Source organism: Pseudophryne corroboree (assembly GCF_028390025.1).
Source record: "Pseudophryne corroboree isolate aPseCor3 chromosome 10 unlocalized genomic scaffold, aPseCor3.hap2 SUPER_10_unloc_2, whole genome shotgun sequence".
Lineage (NCBI taxonomy): Eukaryota > Metazoa > Chordata > Amphibia > Anura > Myobatrachidae > Pseudophryne > Pseudophryne corroboree.
This window is the reverse complement of record NW_026967473.1, coordinates 47,129-65,749: the sequence shown is the minus strand read 5'-3', so window position 1 is coordinate 65,749 and position 18,621 is coordinate 47,129. Positions and strand designations below refer to the sequence as shown.

Below are 18,621 nucleotides of genomic sequence, written 5' to 3'. Positions count from 1 at the left end.
TTCGCATCTCCATGCAAACCCAGTGTTTGGGATTACAACAGGAAAGGCTGCACACAAACAGCCTTCCTTCCACCTTCGTTTGTATTTCAAAGATGTTTGGCCACCAAGAGGCCGGCTAATTGACACTTACTTGTACATAGCAAGTCTGGAGCTAGGACAATTACCATACGACTTCCTATGCAAAAGTGTCTCAAGAACTATTTTCAAGGCCTTTTTAGAAACAAAATACCTTGTACTTTTCTCATAAGTGCCCTGTCCATCAGTTCATCATTCTGCAACTGCGCACTGCGCAGCGATATAACATATGACACATTATTAAACATATTTTAAATACTCGGTGCTTAGCACCCACGATACATTTAAAGATGGCGACTAGCGCCAGTGCACAGTTTAAAAGTGGCGCCAAACGCCCATTGTCCTCCTAATGGCACCGGGCACTAGGGGTTAACTCCTTCAGTGCCGCGGCCGCCATTACACGTGTGACTGGTTAGTCTCTCCGGACACAATTACGTTATACTGTACTATATTATACTGTATTATATTATGCTATACTGTACTGACTGTAGTGACGTTACACGGACAGTGTAGCTGAATGCCGGTTACCTGTAATATATCACCCTGGGGTAAGTCCCTGATGATGTTAGTTAAGCCTTTGGGTGTATAAAGCGTGCGTCTAATACGTTGTACTGAGTGTGTGCGTCTGATACGTTGTACTGAGTGTGTGCGTCTAATACGATTGTAAACGCTGATTTACATACAGGACTAAAAGCAACACTTTAAAAAGACATTTCATACACTTTAAATGAAGCCGCTGCGGACGCTGTACTTAATCCACTATCTACGTACTTATTACACCATTAGCGTACAGAGTCCCGTACCGTGTACGGACTTTGCGTACAAACGCCGCGCTGGCTGTACAAAGTACACACAGTGCGTACACACCCAAAGTTACACAGTGAACCCTTAACTGATATACATGCGATAGTAATACACTTTAAACCTTAGCAGGGAAAGGAAAACACGACACCAGATTTGTATTTAAACTGCTGGGTTCCGACACCACAGCATATTATTACTGAAAGGGGGTTACAATCACAAAGCAATACAATACAATAGAATAATGGCTACAGTCAATGGTACATACTTGTTTGAATTTCGCCGCGCTACCCAGTCTGGTCCTCTGTCATCTAGATAGATAACTTTGAGAGTCTTGTGTGACCAGGCCTGCAGCTGGCTCCTTTTGTATAATCTTCCAAAACTTAACACAATGGATACTGTAATCTCTTTGTCCATTGGACACAGGGATTGTCATTTACAGTACAGGAGAGGTCATAGGTTGGTTTGAATAGGTGGGCGATGTCTGTTCAAGATGCACTTGTGGGTGGTCTCCTCTGGGTTCCCGCCGCATACCTAATGTACAGTAAATACAGTTTATATCTATATTCTGCTCCTGCACATAACTATCCGCAGGAACATGCGATCTTCCTCAAACCAACACCGGAATGTTACCCTTAAAATACCCTACATCTGGATACCAAACACCACCTTATGACCTTGTTCTGTCCCCTCCTATTCTGTAAAGGTGAATCCCTTTGTTCTGAAACCATTTAAACTGTTGTTACTTTCTGGTGTGGTGCAGGGGGACCATGTGTACATTGTGCACTATTTGGATTAAATATGTGTGACAGGACGGTCCCGTACGAAAGCACTCGCCGCTTTCGCATCCCGTCTCCTGCACACAGATTGGAAGGTTAGGTCACACGAGGCCTGACCACATAGGGGATTCCCGCTTACCGTCAGTAACCGCCTGTTACTGACTCCACCCACTGCGCTGTGGGCGGGTTTATGCTGCCACCACCAAACTCCTAACCTCCCGTGGCGTTTGGAACCACGGTTCTGCTCTGTATGTGCCGACGCACTGCCTTACCACACCTGTGTGGTGTTGACGAATCCCCACTAGCCACTTGCTAGGCCTCTACCGGTAGCTGGCGGAAGGCGGAACTTGGAGACGTTAGGTGCTTCCCTGGACAGCCGGAGGACGGGGCTATGTTTGGCATAACCCTGTAGGTCACAAGATGACGCGGTCTTCTTGAGGCAAATGGTATTTATTTGCAATAGTTCTAAAGAGAACTCTTCCCTATTGCTAGGGGCAACAGCATACAGCAAGATGTTCCAGCAGAATAAGATGGTACAACTACAAATCTGGAGGCACGCAGGCCTCCTTTTTATGTCAAATTTCCACACAGCACCACAGGGGGGTAAGCCCTCCCTGTCTTCTCCAACCAATCAGGATAACTTAGAAAATACAAGTAAATAAATTACATTTCAAAAGGAGATAAGTGCAATAAAACAATATCCTCCTTCCTGTCACCCAGACAACGTTTGGTATCAGATTAACATTCACTATTGATAAATTTATCACATAGCTTCAATATACAAATGTTTCTGTGTCAGTCACATCTCCAGGCAAACCCAGTGTTTGAGATTACAACAGGAAAGGCTACAATACAAACAAACCGTCTTCCTTCCTGCATCTGCCATTCAGGGTTCGTATATCAATTAAATCAGGTACATGAAACAGGCACCAAGCCCATAGACCCCGTGATTAGCATCTTTACACATCAAAAGGTTTTGTCATTCACACCTCTCTGCTAGGACAGGGCCATTTGTCCACAAACGTAAATGCATTTTAAAACCAACACAGCTTACACATTCCTTCTAAGTGCTGGCATTTGCATGCAATGTAAATGTGCAATCCTACAACTGTGCCTATTGCATTAAATATAACATTGGTGAAAACAGAGTAGTAAATATATTTTTAAATACCCGGTGCCTAGCACCCACACTACATTTAAAGATGGCGCTTAGCACCAGTGCACAGTTTAAAAGTGGCGCCAAGCGCCCATTGTCCTTGAATATGGCGCCGGTCACTGAGGGTTAACCCCTTCAGTGCCGCGCCGCCATTGTCCACGTGGGCTGGGGGTCTCTCCGGCCACACTATGTAATGTGTTTTGATAGCTTTCCATGCGTTCACAAACTCTACCGTAAATACCCATACCACGCGCTAATGTGCAGGACCGCGAGAGCGACCATACGCAAATTGTGAGTATGTGCATGCACAGCAGAGCAAGTGCACGCGCGGAGGCCATCTGTGTGCAGTTTGTCCGTGATGTGTGTATTGCAATATTTTTCGACTTCCATACGTTGTACTGAGTGTGTGCGTTTGTATCCCTTGCAGTAAGACCTATGGAAATGTGTTAGTCTTGGACGGCCTAATACAGTGTACGGAGAGGGACGAGTTCTCCTACCAGGAAATGATGGCGAACCTCCCGCTCTGCAGCCACCCGAACCCACGCAAGGTAGGTGCCCTCACCCAGGGGCTGACACTGGGACATGTTATAATCAGGCAGAGGGCGGTAGTACTGGGCTGAGACAGAGCGTGCTCACAGGGTTCAGCATTATAACCAGGCAGAGTGCGGTAGTACTGGGCTGAGAGACGGCGCCTGCTCACAGGGCTCAGCATTATAGCCAGGCAGAGTGCGGTAGTACTGGGCAGAGAGACGGCGCCTGCTCACAGGGATCAGCATTATAGCCAGGCAGAGTGCGGTAGTACTGGGCAGAGAGACGGCGCCTGGTCACAGGGTTCAGCATTATAACCAGGCAGAGTGCGGTAGTACTGGGCTGAGAGACGGCGCCTGGTCACAGGGTTCAGCATTATATCCAGGCAGAGTGCGGTAGTACTGGGCTGAGAGACGGCGCCTGGTCACAGGGTTCAGCATTATAACCAGGCAGAGTGCGGTAGTACTGGGCTGAGAGACGGCTCCTGCTCACAGGGCTCAGCATTATAACCAGGCAGAGTGCGGTAGTACTGGGCTGAGAGACGGCGCCTGCTCACAGGGCTCAGCATTATAGCCAGGCAGAGTGCGGTAGTACTGGGCTGAGAGACGGCGCCTGCTCACAGGGCTCAGCATTATAGCCAGGCAGAGTGCGGTAGTACTGGGCTGAGAGACGGCGCCTGCTCACAGGGCTCAGCATTATAACCAGGCAGACTGCATTAGTACTGGGCTGAGAGACGGCGCCTGCTCACAGGGCTCAGCATTATAGCCAGGCAGAGTGCGGTAGTACTGGGCTGAGAGACGGCGCCTGCTCACAGGGATCAGCATTATAACCAGGCAGAGTGCGGTAGTACTGGGCAGAGAGACGGCGCCTGCTCACAGGGATCAGCATTATAACCAGGCAGAGTGCGGTAGTACTGGGCAGAGAGACGGCGCCTGCTCACAGGGATCAGCATTATAACCAGGCAGAGTGCGGTAGTACTGGGCAGAGAGACGGCGCCTGCTCACAGGGATCAGCATTATAACCAGGCAGAGTGCGTTAGTACTGGGCAGAGAGACAGCGCCTGCTCACAGGGCTCAGCATTATAACCAGGCAGAGTGCGGTAGTACTGGGCTGAGAGACGGCTCCTGCTCACAGAGCTCAGCATTATAACCAGGCAGAGTGCGGTAGTACTGGGCTGAGAGACGGCGCCTGCTCACAGGGCTCAGCATTATAACCAGGCAGAGTGCGGTAGTACTGGGCAGAGAGACGGCGCCTGCTCACAGGGATCAGCATTATAACCAGGCAGAGTGCGTTAGTACTGGGCAGAGAGACAGCGCCTGCTCACAGGGCTCAGCATTATAGCCAGGCAGAGTGCGGTGGTACTGGGCTGAGAGACGGCTCCTGCTCACAGGGCTCAGCATTATAACCAGGCAGAGTGCGGTAGTACTGGGCTGAGAGACGGCGCCTGCTCACAGGGCTCAGCATTATAACCAGGCAGAGTGCGGTAGTACTGGGCAGAGAGACGGCTCCTGCTCACAGGGCTCAGCATTGTAACCAGGCAGAGTGCGGTAGTACTGGGCTGAGAGACGGCGCCTGCTCACAGGGCTCAGCATTATAACCAGGCAGAGTGCAGTAGTACTGGGCTGAGAGACGGCGCCTGCTCACAGAGCTCAGCATTATAACCAGGCAGAGTGCGGTAGTACTGGGCTGAGAGACGGCGCCTGCTCACAGAGCTCAGCATTATAACCAGGCAGAGTGCAGTAGTACTGGGCTGAGAGACAACGCCTGCTCACAGGGCTCAGCATTATAACCAGGCAGAGTGCGGTAGTACTGGGCAGAGAGACGGCGCCTGCTCACAGGGCTCAGCATTATAGCCAGGCAGAGTGCGGTAGTACTGGGCTGAGAGACGGCGCCTGCTCACAGGGATCAGCATTATAACCAGGCAGAGTGCGGTAGTACTGGGCTGAAAGACAGCGCCTGCTCACAGGGATCAGCATTATAACCAGGCAGAGGGCGGTAGTACTGGGCTGAGAGACGGCTCCTGCTCACAGGGCTCAGCATTATAACCAGGCAGAGTGCGGTAGTACTGGGCTGAGAGACGGTGCCTGCTCACAGAGCTCAGCATTATAACCAGGCAGAGTGCAGTAGTACTGGGCAGAGAGACAACGCCTGGTCACAGGGCTCAGCATTATAACCAGGCAGAGTGCGGTAGTACTGGGCTGAGAGACGGCGCCTGCTCACAGGGATCAGCATTATAACCAGGCAGAGTGCGGTAGTACTGGGCAGAGAGACGGCGCCTGCTCACAGGGCTCAGCATTATAACCAGGCAGAGTGCGGTAGTACTGGGCAGAGAGACGGCGCCTGCTCACAGGGATCAGCATTATAACCAGGCAGAGTGCGGTAGTACTGGGCAGAGAGACGGCGCCTGCTCACAGGGATCAGCATTATAACCAGGCAGAGTGCGGTAGTACTGGGCTGAGAGACGGCTCCTGCTCACAGGGCTCAGCATTATAACCAGGCAGAGTGCGGTAGTACTGGGCAGAGAGACAGCGCCTGCTCACAGGGATCAGCATTATAACCAGGCAGAGTGCGGTAGTACTGGGCAGAGAGATGACGCCTGCTCACAGGACTCAGCATTATAACCAGGCAGAGTGCGGTAGTACTGGGCAGAGAGACAACGCCTGGTCACAGGGCTCAGCATTATAACCAGGCAGAGTGCGGTAGTACTGGGCTGAGAGACGGCTCCTGCTCACAGGGCTCAGCATTATAACCAGGCAGAGTGCGGTAGTACTGGGCTGAGAGACGGCTCCTGCTCACAGGGCTCAGCATTATAACCAGGCAGAGTGCGGTAGTACTGGGCAGAGAGACGACGCCTGGTCACAGGGCTCAGCATTATAACCAGGCAGAGTGCGGTAGTACTGGGCTGAGAGACGGCTCCTGCTCACAGGGCTCAGCATTATAACCAGGCAGAGTGCGGTAGTACTGGGCTGAGAGACGGCTCCTGCTCACAGGGCTCAGCATTATAACCAGGCAGAGTGCGGTAGTACTGGGTAGAGAGACGGCTCCTGCTCACAGGGATCAGCATTGTAACCAGGCAGAGTGCGGTAGTACTGGGCTGAGAGACAGCGCCTGCTCACAGGGATCAGCATTATAACCAGGCAGAGTGCGGTAGTACTGGGCTGAGAGACGGCGCCTGCTCACAGGGCTCAGCATTATAACCAGGCAGAGTGCGGTAGTACTGGGCTGAGAGACGGCTCCTGCTCACAGGGCTCAGCATTATAACCAGGCAGAGTGCGGTAGTACTGGGCTGAGAGACGGCTCCTGCTCACAGGGATCAGCATTATAACCAGGCAGAGTGCGGTAGTACTGGGCAGAGAGACGGCGCCTGCTCACAGGACTCAGCATTATAACCAGGCAGAGAGCGGTAGTACTGGGCAGAGAGACGGCTCCTGCTCACAGGGATCAGCATTATAACCAGGCAGAGAGCGGTAGTACTGGGCAGAGAGACGGCTCCTGCTCACAGGGATCAGCATTATAACCAGGCAGAGTGCGGTAGTACTGGGCAGAGAGACGGCGCCTGCTCACAGGGATCAGCATTATAACCAGGCAGAGTGCGGTAGTACTGGGCTGAGAGACGGCTCCTGCTCACAGGGATCAGCATTATAACCAGGCAGAGTGCAGTAGTACTGGGCTGAGAGACGACGCCTGCTCACAGGGTTCAGCATTATATCCAGGCAGAGTGCGGTAGTACTGGGCTGAGAGACGACGCCTGCTCACAGGGTTCAGCATTATATCCAGGCAGAGTGCGGTAGTACTGGGCTGAGAGACGGCGCCTGCTCACAGGGATCAGCATTATAACCAGGCAGAGTGCGGTAGTACTGGGCTGAGACAGAGCGTGCTCACAGGGATCAGCATTATAACCAGGCAGAGTGCGGTAGTACTGGGCAGAGACAGAGCGTGCTCACAGGGATCAGCATTATAATCAGGCAGAGTGCGGTAGTACTGGGCTGAGAGACAGAGCCTGCTCACAGGGATCAGCATTTATAACCAGGCAGAGTGCGGTAGTACTGGGCTGAGACAGAGCCTGCTCACAGGGTTTAGCATTATATCCAGGCAGAGTGCGGTAGTACTGCGCAGAGAGACGGCGCCTGCTCACAGGGATCAGCATTATAACCAGGCAGAGTGCGGTAGTACTGGGCAGAGAGACGGCGCCTGCTCACAGGACTCAGCATTATAACCAGGCAGAGTGCGGTAGTACTGGGCAGAGAGACGGCGCCTGCTCACAGGGCTCAGCATTATAACCAGGCAGAGTGCGGTAGTACTGCGCAGAGAGACGGCGCCTGCTCACAGGGATCAGCATTATAACCAGGCAGAGTGCGGTAGTACTGGGCTGAGAGACGGCTCCTGCTCACAGGGATCAGCATTATAACCAGGCAGAGTGCAGTAGTACTGGGCTGAGAGACGACGCCTGCTCACAGGGTTCAGCATTATATCCAGGCAGAGTGCGGTAGTACTGGGCTGAGAGACGACGCCTGCTCACAGGGTTCAGCATTATATCCAGGCAGAGTGCGGTAGTACTGGGCTGAGAGACGGCGCCTGCTCACAGGGTTCAGCATTATATCCAGGCAGAGTGCGGTAGTACTGGGCTGAGAGACGGCGCCTGCTCACAGGGATCAGCATTATAACCAGGCAGAGTGCGGTAGTACTGGGCTGAGACAGAGCGTGCTCACAGGGATCAGCATTTATAACCAGGCAGAGTGCGGTAGTACTGGGCTGAGAGACAGAGCCTGCTCACAGGGATCAGCATTTATAACCAGGCAGAGTGCGGTAGTACTGGGCTGAGACAGAGCCTGCTCACAGGGTTCAGCATTATATCCAGGCAGAGTGCGGTAGTACTGCGCAGAGAGACGGCGCCTGCTCACAGGGATCAGCATTATAACCAGGCAGAGTGCGGTAGTACTGGGCTGAGAGACGGCGCCTGCTCACAGGGCTCAGCATTATAACCAGGCAGAGTGCGGTAGTACTGGGCAGAGAGACAACGCCTGGTCACAGGGTTCAGCATTATAACCAGGCAGAGTGCGGTAGTACTGGGCTGAGAGACGGCTCCTGCTCACAGGGTTCAGCATTATAACCAGGCAGAGTGCGGTAGTACTGGGCAGAGAGACGGCTCCTGCTCACAGGGCACAGCATTATAACCAGGCAGAGTGCGGTAGTACTGGGCTGAGAGACAGCGCCTGCTCACAGGGCTCAGCATTATAACCAGGCAGAGTGCGGTAGTACTGGGCAGAGAGACGGCTCCTGCTCACAGGGCACAGCATTATAACCAGGCAGAGTGCGGTAGTACTGGGTAGAGAGACGGCGCCTGCTCACAGGGCTCAGCATTATAACCAGGCAGAGTGCGGTAGTACTGGGCAGAGAGACGGCGCCTGCTCACAGGGATCAGCATTATAACTGTCACAACTGAGGGCCTGAGCTGACGGGAGGCAGCCTCAGTTGTAGGGGCTGAGATGTACCGGAACCTGGGAGGTTGTATCAGACCCCTGGACATGTAAGTAACATGAATAATAACTGCCCGAAGGCGTGACCACGACAACTTGGATAAAAGTCAATGATGTTTATTATGACAACTCCGCAACACAGCAGCAGTAAAAGAAAACGTAAAAGTCAGCAAAGAATAAATACAGTTCCTGGGTACTACAGGATGGCAGGAGCCACAGAGCACTGGTAGTGTGAGATAGTTCTTATGATCTTCTAGATGGAAAGTCCTTACCAGGCCCGACTGTAGCAATGGAGATAACCCAGGATTGTGCCAGCTGGTGTTCCAGGAAAAGCTGGGTTGCTGAAGATAAAACAGCTGCTGTGGATACTGGCTGGAACCAGACTGTTGTTAGCACGGAGTGGATACTGGCTGGAACCAGTTAAATAATAAATGAACTTGGGAGCGATGAAATATGAACTGAAATGTAGAACTTGAGAGCGGAGAAATAATAATACCGGTGGAGAGTGGTAAAGTGTAGAAAGGACACCGGCCCTTTAAGGGAAGCTGTACTCTGCTGGAAGCTGAGCTGGAAGCAGGTAATGTTGTAGCTGGAAACAGATGAATCCACAATGGATTGGAGAGTCAGGCTACACCGCAGGTGGAATGCTGGTGCGGGTCTCTATGGTGGAAGTCTTGAGACAGGAGCTGGAACCTGGAAGACAATCACAGGAGAGAGACAAACAGGAACTAGGTTTGACAACCAAAGCACTGACGCCTTCCTTGCTCAGGCACAGTGTATTTATACCTGCAGCAAGGAAGGGATTGGCTAGGCAATTATGCAGATTAACAATACTGACAACAGATTGGAGGAAATGATCAGCTGACAGAATCCAAGATGGCTGCGCCCATGCAGACACTTGGAGGGAAGTTTGGTTTGTAATCCATGTGGTAATGAAAACAGTAATGGCGGCGCCGGCCACTGGAGACAGGAGACGCCAGGCTGACAAGTGCACATCCAACCACGCGGACACAGCGGAGGCCGCGGCTGACGTAATCGCCACTCTGACACTCTGCATGCAGAAGCTCAGGGACGGCGGCGGAGGCCGCGGGAGACGCCATGCCAGATGTAATAAGGCGTTACTGTGACAGCGTCTCAGAGAGACAGGAGAGGATGCAGGAATGTGAACATTAGGATAACAGATGGGATCCGGTCCTGGAGCGCTGAGCCAGCCTTAGGAGGCATCTGATGGGTAAGAAATGGCGTCCAGATACCCGGATCGTGACAGCACCCCCCCCCTTTAGGAGTGGCCCCAGGACACTTCTTTGGCTTTTGAGGAAACTTGGAATGGAATCTCCGGACCAAGGCAGGAGCATGGACATCAGAAGCATTGGTCCATGAACGTTCCTCAGGACCATAACCCTTCCAGTCAATAAGATATTGTAGTTGACCGTAACGGTGACGTGAGTCCAGGATCTTGGCCACTTCATACTCAACGCCTCGTTGAGTTTGGACTTTCGGAGTTGGAGGAAGTGAGGAATGAAACCGATTTCAAGATCAGCGGTTTCAACAGGGAAACATGGAATGTCCTGGGTATTTTTAAGAAGGGAGGCAACTGGAGTCTGTAAGCAACAGGATTGATGACTTGTTCAATCTTGAAAGGACCGATATAGCGAGGTGCAAACTTCATACTGGGAACTCTTAACCTCAAATTCTTCGTGGATAACCATACCCGATCACCCACCTTGAGAGCAGGAACTGCTCGACGCTTCTTATCCGCAAACTTCTTGTACCTGAACGATGCCTTGAGCAGAGCTGATCGTACGCTCTTCCAGATATTGGCAAACTGATGCAAGGTGATATCCACTGCGGGAACAGAAGTTGCTGGAAGCGGTTGGAACTCAGGAACTTTAGGGTGGAATCCAAAGTTAGTGAAGAATGGTGTTGAAGCAGATGAAGAATGATACTGGTTATGACAGAACTCGGCCCAGGGAAGTAATTGAACCCAGTCATCTTGAGAGGAGGACACATAGATGCGGAGGAAGGCCTCCAAGTCCTGATTCACCCTCTCGGTTTGACCATTGGTCTGAGGATGGTAAGCCGTGGAAAACTTTAGCTTGACTTGGAGGACTTGACATAAACTTCGCCAGAATTTGGCTGTGAATTGAACTCCTCGATCTGAGATAATTTCTTCAGGAAGACCGTGGAGTCGGAAGATCTCTTGTATGAATACTTGAGCCAACTTGGAAGCTGACGGAAGACCGGTGAGAGGAATGAAGTGTGCCATCTTGGTGAACCGGTCAACTACCACCCAGATGGTATTGAACTTGTTGCACATGGGTAAGTCTGTAATGAAATCCATCGACAAGTGGGTCCATGGTCGACGGGGAACGGATAGTGGAACCAGTTGCCCCGCAGGCGACTGGCGGGATACTTTATGTTGGGCACACTTTGGGCAAGATGCAATAAACTCCAAGACGTCCTTTTTCAGAGTTGGCCACCAATAGGACCTAGAGATAAACTCCAGGGTTTTTTGGATACCTGTATGTCCGGCAAAACGGGAAGCATGGGCCCAATGCATGAGCTTCTTCCTTAGCATCGGCTTCACAAAACTTTTCCCTGATGGGGGCGTAGAGTCCATCCCTACCGTGGAGAATGCCAACGGATTTATAATAGGATGCTTGTCTGAAGACTCTGACTCATTTTCTTGCTCCCATGAGCGGGAAAGGGCATCGGCCTTGCGATTCTGAGAGCCCGGACAGAACTGGAGTTTAAAGTCGAACCTGGAAAAGAAAAGTGCCCATCTGGCCTGACGGGGGTTGAGACATTGTGCGCCCTTCAGGTATAAAAGGTTCTTGTGGTCTGTAAGTATGGTGATTAAATGAGAAGCTCCCTCCAACAGATACCTCCACTCTTCTAGAGCGAGCTTGATGGCTAGCAACTCCTGGTCGCCAATGGCATAGTTGCGCTCAGCTGGGGAGAACTTCCGGGAGAAGAAACTGCAAGGATGTAAATGGCCATCTTTAGCCCTCTGAGATAACACCGCTCCTACTCCAACGGAGGAGGCATCCACCTCTAGGATGAAAGGAGAGACGATGTCAGGCTGTTTCAGGACAGGCGCAGAGATGAACCTCTGTTTTAAAAGATGAAAAGCTTGCATGGCTTCTTCAGACCACTTGGACGGGTTAGCACCCTTCTTGGTGAAAGCAGTAATAGGCGCCACAATGGTGGAAAAGTCTCGTATAAACTTTCGGTAATAATTGGCGAACCCTAAGAACCTCTGGACCCCTTTGAGGGTTAAGGGTACCGGCCAATTCTGAATTGCTTGTAGTTTCTCAGGATCCATCTCTAGTCCGGAACCGGACACAATGTACCCTAGAAACGGAATGGACTTGACTTCAAAGACGCATTTTTCTAATTTGCAATAGAGATGATTGACACGGAGACGGGACAGAACCTCTTTAGCCCAAAAACGATGTTCCTCTAAATCGTTGGCAAAAATGAGGATATCGTCTAGATAGAACACGACATGACGGTATAGAATGTCTCTGAAAATCTCATTGACAAAATGCTGGAAGACAGCTGGAGTATTGCTCAATCCGAAGGGCATGACGAGGTACTCATAATGTCCGTCACAGGTGTTAAAGGCGGTCTTCCACTCGTCACCCTCACGGATCCGGATGAGATTGTATGCACCTCGCAAGTCCAGCTTTGTAAAGATGGTAGCTCCGCTAACTCTGTCAAAGAGCTCAGTAATCAGGGGTAAAGGATAACGGTTCTTGATGGTAATGTCGTTCAAACCTCTGTAGTCGATGCACGGCCGCAGACCACCATCTTTCTTTTTTACAAAAAAGAAGCCTGCGCCGGCTGGGGAAGAAGAAGGTCGAATGAACCCCTTTGCTAGGTTCTCTTTAATGTATTCCTCCATAGAATGCGTCTCAGGCAGAGACAACGGATAAGTTCGGCCTCGAGGTGGAACCTTCCCTGGAACGAGATCAATCGGGCAGTCCCATTCTCTATGAGGAGGAAGGATATCAGCAGAAGCTTTACTGAACACATCCGTGAAATCTTGATATGGAGGAGGTGGAACATCAGACGACCTGGGGGAGGAAGAACAGACAGGCAATACTTTAAACAAACATGTCTCTGCACAGGAGGAACCCCATGCCAGGATTTGCGTAGTCGTCCAATCAATTGTAGGATTGTGAAGACGGAGCCATGGAAGGCCCAGGACCACAGGATGTGTGGCTCTTGGAATCACTAAAAGTGAAATAAGTTCGGAATGAAGAACTCCCACTCTCAGACGAACTGGTAGAGTCCTTAGAGCAATAACAGTATCAAAAATTTTACTGCCATCCACGGCAGTTAAGGAAAAGGAGGAAGGAAGTCTCTCGGTGGGTAGGGACCACCGTTTAACATAGGCTTCAGTAATAAAGTTCCCAGCCGCTCCGGAATCAAGGAGAGCAATGACGTTCCGATAACGTTGAGCAACTTGAAGCGAGACTGGGAGATTACAATCATGAGGAGATGGAGAGGAGATCATTACTCCTAGCCGGCCCTCTCCTGGGCGAGCTAGGGTTTGGAGTTTTCCCGGACGTTCGGGACAGGCATTGATGGTGTGAGACGGAGCTGCACAGTAAAGACAAAGAGACTCAGAGAGACGTCTTCGGCGCTCAGCAGGAGTTAAACGGGAACGGCCAATTTGCATGGGCTCATCTTTAGATGGTGACAGTTGACGAGGAGGAGGAGCAGAAGATTTTGGAGCAGATGATCTTCCACGCTCAGTTGCTCTCTCTCTGAAACGTAAATCAACCTTCGTGCAGAGTGAGATTAGCTCATCTAACTTAGAAGGTAAGTCTCTGGTAGCTAACTCATCTTTAATACGCTCAGATAAGCCATGCCAGAATGCAGCATACAGGGCCTCGTCGTTCCATGCCAGTTCGGATGCCAGGATCTGGAACTGTATCAGATATTGTCCTACAGTACGTGACCCCTGGCGTAAACGGAGAATCTCGGATGAAGCTGAGGTTACCCGGCCTGGCTCGTCGAAGATGCGCCTGAATGTTGACACGAATGCAGTGTAAGAAGATGGCAGGGTGTCGGACCTCTCCCATAACGGTGATGCCCAGTCAAGGGCGGAGCCACTGAGAAGAGAGATGATGTAGGCAATTTTTGTACGGTCACTGGGAAAATTGCCAGGTTGTAGCTCAAACTGAATCTCACACTGGTTGAGAAATCCCCTGCAGAATCTTGGAGATCCGTCAAATTTTGCTGGCGTTGGAAGATGAAGACGTGGAGCAGAAATGGGTAAGGTGGGTGGGGTTATAGCTGGAGTCACTGTGGTTGACGCACCAGATGCGCCTGATCCACGGAGAGTTGTCTGAATCCCATCCAGCCGAGTAGAGAGATCCTGGAGACAGCGGATGATGTGGCCCTGTGCAGCCTCCTGATGTTCTAGTCGGGTTGCCAGTTCTTGCATCGGCCTGGCCGCTTGATCCTTGTCTCCGGCTGGATTCATTAGGTCAGTGCTTACTGTCACAACTGAGGGCCTGAGCTGACGGGAGGCAGCCTCAGTTGTAGGGGCTGAGATGTACCGGAACCTGGGAGGTTGTATCAGACCCCTGGACATGTAAGTAACATGAATAATAACTGCCCGAAGGCGTGACCACGACAACTTGGATAAAAGTCAATGATGTTTATTATGACAACTCCGCAACACAGCAGCAGTAAAAGAAAACGTAAAAGTCAGCAAAGAATAAATACAGTTCCTGGGTACTACAGGATGGCAGGAGCCACAGGGCACTGGTAGTGTGAGATAGTTCTTATGATCTTCTAGATGGAAAGTCCTTACCAGGCCCGACTGTAGCAATGGAGATAACCCAGGATTGTGCCAGCTGGTGTTCCAGGAAAAGCTGGGTTGCTGAAGATAAAACAGCTGCTGTGGATACTGGCTGGAACCAGACTGTTGTTAGCACGGAGTGGATACTGGCTGGAACCAGTTAAATAATAAATGAACTTGGGAGCGATGAAATATGAACTGAAATGTGGAACTTGAGAGCGGAGAAATAATAATACCGGTGGAGAGTGCTAAAGTGTAGAAAGGACACCGGCCCTTTAAGGGAAGCTGTACTCTGCTGGAAGCTGAGCTGGAAGCAGGTAATGTTGTAGCTGGAAACAGATGAATCCACAATGGATTGGAGAGTCAGGCTACACCGCAGGTGGAATGCTGGTGCGGGTCTCTATGGTGGAAGTCTTGAGACAGGAGCTGGAACCTGGAAGACAATCACAGGAGAGAGACAAACAGGAACTAGGTTTGACAACCAAAGCACTGACGCCTTCCTTGCTCAGGCACAGTGTATTTATACCTGCAGCAAGGAAGGGATTGGCTAGGCAATTATGCAGATTATCAATACTGAGAACAGATTGGTGGAAATGATCAGCTGACAGAATCCAAGATGGCTGCGCCCATGCAGACACTTGGAGGGAAGTTTGGTTTGTAATCCATGTGGTAATGAAAACAGTAATGGCGGCGCCGGCCACCGGAGACAGGAGGCGCCAGGCTGACAGATGCACATCCAACCACGCGGACACAGCGGAGGCCGCGGCTGACGTAATCGCCACTCCGACACTCTGCATGCAGAAGAGCAGGGACGGCGGCGGAGGCCGCGGGAGACGCCATGCCAGATGTAATAAGGCGTTACTGTGACAGCGTCTCAGAGAGACAGGAGAGGATGCGGTCCTGGAGCGCTGAGCCAGCCTTAGGAGGCATCTGATGGGTAAGAAATGGCGTCCATATACCCGGATCGTGACAATAACCAGGCAGAATGCGGTAGTACTGGGCAGAGAGACGGCGCCTGCTCACAGGGATCAGCATTATAACCAGGCAGAGTGCGGTAGCATTGGGCAGAGACAGAGCGTGCTCACAGGGATCAGCATTATAACCAGGCAGAGTGCGGTAGTACTGGGCTGAGACAGTGCCTGCTCACAGGGTTCAGCATTATATCCAGGCAGAGTGCGGTAGTACTGCGCAGAGAGACGGCGCCTGCTCACAGGGATCAGCATTATAGCCAGGCAGAGTGCGGTAGTACTGGGCAGAGAGACGGCGCCTGCTCACAGGGCTCAGCATTATAACCAGGCAGAGTGCGGTAGCATTGGGCAGAGACAGAGCGTGCTCACAGGGCTCAGCATTATAACCAGGCAGAGTGCGGTAGTACTGCGCAGAGAGACGGCGCCTGCTCACAGGGATCAGCATTATAACCAGGCAGAGTGCGGTAGTACTGCGCAGAGAGACGGCGCCTGCTCACAGGGCTCAGCATTATAACCAGGCAGAGTGCGGTAGTACTGGGCTGAGAGACGGCGCCTGCTCACAGGGCTCAGCATTATAACCAGGCAGAGTGCGGTAGTACTGGGTAGAGAGACGGCGCCTGCTCACAGGGCTCAGCATTATAACCAGGCAGAGTGCGGTAGTACTGGGCTGAGAGACGGCGCCTGCTCACAGGGTTCAGCATTATAACCAGGCAGAGTGCGGTAGTACTGGGCAGAGAGACAACGCCTGGTCACAGGGTTCAGCATTATAACCAGGCAGAGTGCGGTAGTACTGGGCTGAGAGACGGCTCCTGCTCACAGGGTTCAGCATTATAACCAGGCAGAGTGCGGTAGTACTGGGCAGAGAGACGGCTCCTGCTCACAGGGCTCAGCATTATAACCAGGCAGAGTGCGGTAGTACTGGGCTGAGAGACGGCGTCTGCTCACAGGGCTCAGCATTATAACCAGGCAGAGTGCGGTAGTACTGGGTAGAGAGACGGCGCCTGCTCACAGGGCTCAGCATTATAACCAGGCAGAGTGCGGTAGTACTGGGCAGAGAGATGGCGCCTGCTCACAGGGATCAGCATTATAACCAGGCAGAATGCGGTAGTACTGGGCTGAGAGACGGCTCCTGCTCACAGGGATCAGCATTATAACCAGGCAGAGTGCGGTAGTACTGGGCAGAGACAGAGCGTGCTCACAGGGATCAGCATTATAATCAGGCAGAGTGCGGTAGTACTGGGCAGAGAGACGGCGCCTGCTCACAGGGATCAGCATTATAACCAGGCAGAGTGCGGTATTTATATAGTACCAGTCATATTGCAGCGGGCTGCCCCCTGGAGCTTACAGTCTACATCCCCTGGAACATGCGTTGTAGTTAAATTCTCTGGAGGACACGACACACACATGGGAAGAATTTAGAAACTGCTCACAGAGCTCTGGTTGGAATCGAAGCCATGACCCCAGTGAAACGGCAATACTAATCACTCTGCTACCATGCTATTCTGCACGTTTCTTCACCGGTCAGGTGCTGATCATCGGAGGAGGCGATGGAGGAGTCCTGAGAGAGGTGGTGAAGCATCCGTCTGTGGAATCCGTGGTACAGTGTGAGATTGATGAGGTTAGTCCGGGTCTGAGCCACATACAGGTGAGAGCCAATGATTCCCTTGTATAGTCCATTCATGGCTATGGAGACCGGAGAACTGGAACACAGCCATGGTGATAGAGCCCTAGCATAAGTGGTCCCTGTGACCGGACGGTTCCGTATGAGAGCCCTCACCGCGTCACGTCCCGTCCCCGGTCACAGAATGGAGTTTCAGGTCACATGGGACCTGGCCACATAGGGGAATACCACTAACCGTCAGTAACTGGCTGTTACTGACTCCACCCACTGTGCAGTGGGCGGGTACTACGCTGCCACCACCAGACTCCTTGGAGTCGGGGCGTCTGGAACCACGGTTCTGCTCTGTATGCGTCGACACGCTGTCTAACCACCCCTGTGTGTTGTTGACGAATCCCCAAACGTTGCTTGCCTAAGCACAGCACGGTAGCAGGCCGAAGGCGGAGCTTGGAGATGCTGGTTCACCCTGGACAGCCGGTGAACGGAGCTAGGTTTCGCCTCAACCTGCAGGTCACAAGATGAAGCGGTCCTCTCGAGGCAAATGTTTATTTGCAATAGTTTTAAAGAGAACTCTTCCCTATTGCTAGGGGCAACAGCACACAGCAAGATGTTACAGCAGAAAGTAATCGGTATAATAAACCCTGGAGCTCACAGGCCTTCTCTTCTTACACAGTAACACCACAATGCATCTCGGGGTACCCCCCCCCCCCCTTAGTCCTCTCCATCCAATCAGGATAACTTACAAAATATAAATAAATAAATTACATTGTAAAAGGATATAAGTGCATGAAGCAATTTCCTCCTTCCTGTCACACACAACGTTTGGTGTCATTTACACCCCATCCTTTCCTACCACCTGGGAGTTTAACATTCACTATTTATCACATAGCTTCAAAATCCGGTTTGTATTTTATTTCCCAAACAAATGTTCTTCCTTCCTGCATCTACCATTCAGGATTCATATATCCATTAAACCAGCTACATAAATAAATACAGGTTTCCATACCCATACCAATCCCCATACCACTCTACATATGGGATAAGGAAATTTCCTGTGATTAACATCTTTCCCTGAGGAACCCACACACCCAGTCTTTACCTGCCGTGCCCTGTCCAACATCAAAAGGTATTGTCATTCACATATCTGCTAGGAGAGGGCAATTAGCATCCCATTTCCTAGTCACAGAGGATAGGAGATGCTTATTCAGTCATTTATAGTAAGTGCATTTTTCCCTTTAAAATACAGGTGAGCACATCTTACATATAAATACATGTAAACATGCAATCCTATAACTGTGCACAGAGCACAACATGTTATACACATCATTAGCACAGTCCGCGTCCAGCGCCATAAGTACATTTCAAATATGGCACCTAGCACCAGTTGTCCTTAAAATGGCG

At 51.3% G+C, this 18,621-nt stretch overlaps 1 protein-coding gene across 2 annotated transcripts in view; it reads left to right on the top strand.

Annotated features, from left to right (window-relative positions):
- SRM (spermidine synthase) overlaps nt 1–18,621 on the top strand; it is a 61,651-nt gene that overhangs the window by 1,750 nt on the left and 41,280 nt on the right. For both annotated transcript variants that reach the window (XM_063948685.1, XM_063948686.1), the window contains exons 2-3: nt 3,239–3,359; nt 17,128–17,220. In XM_063948685.1, coding sequence (XP_063804755.1) covers nt 3,239–3,359; nt 17,128–17,220 — 214 coding nt within the window. The remainder of the gene's footprint in view (nt 1–3,238; nt 3,360–17,127; nt 17,221–18,621) is intronic.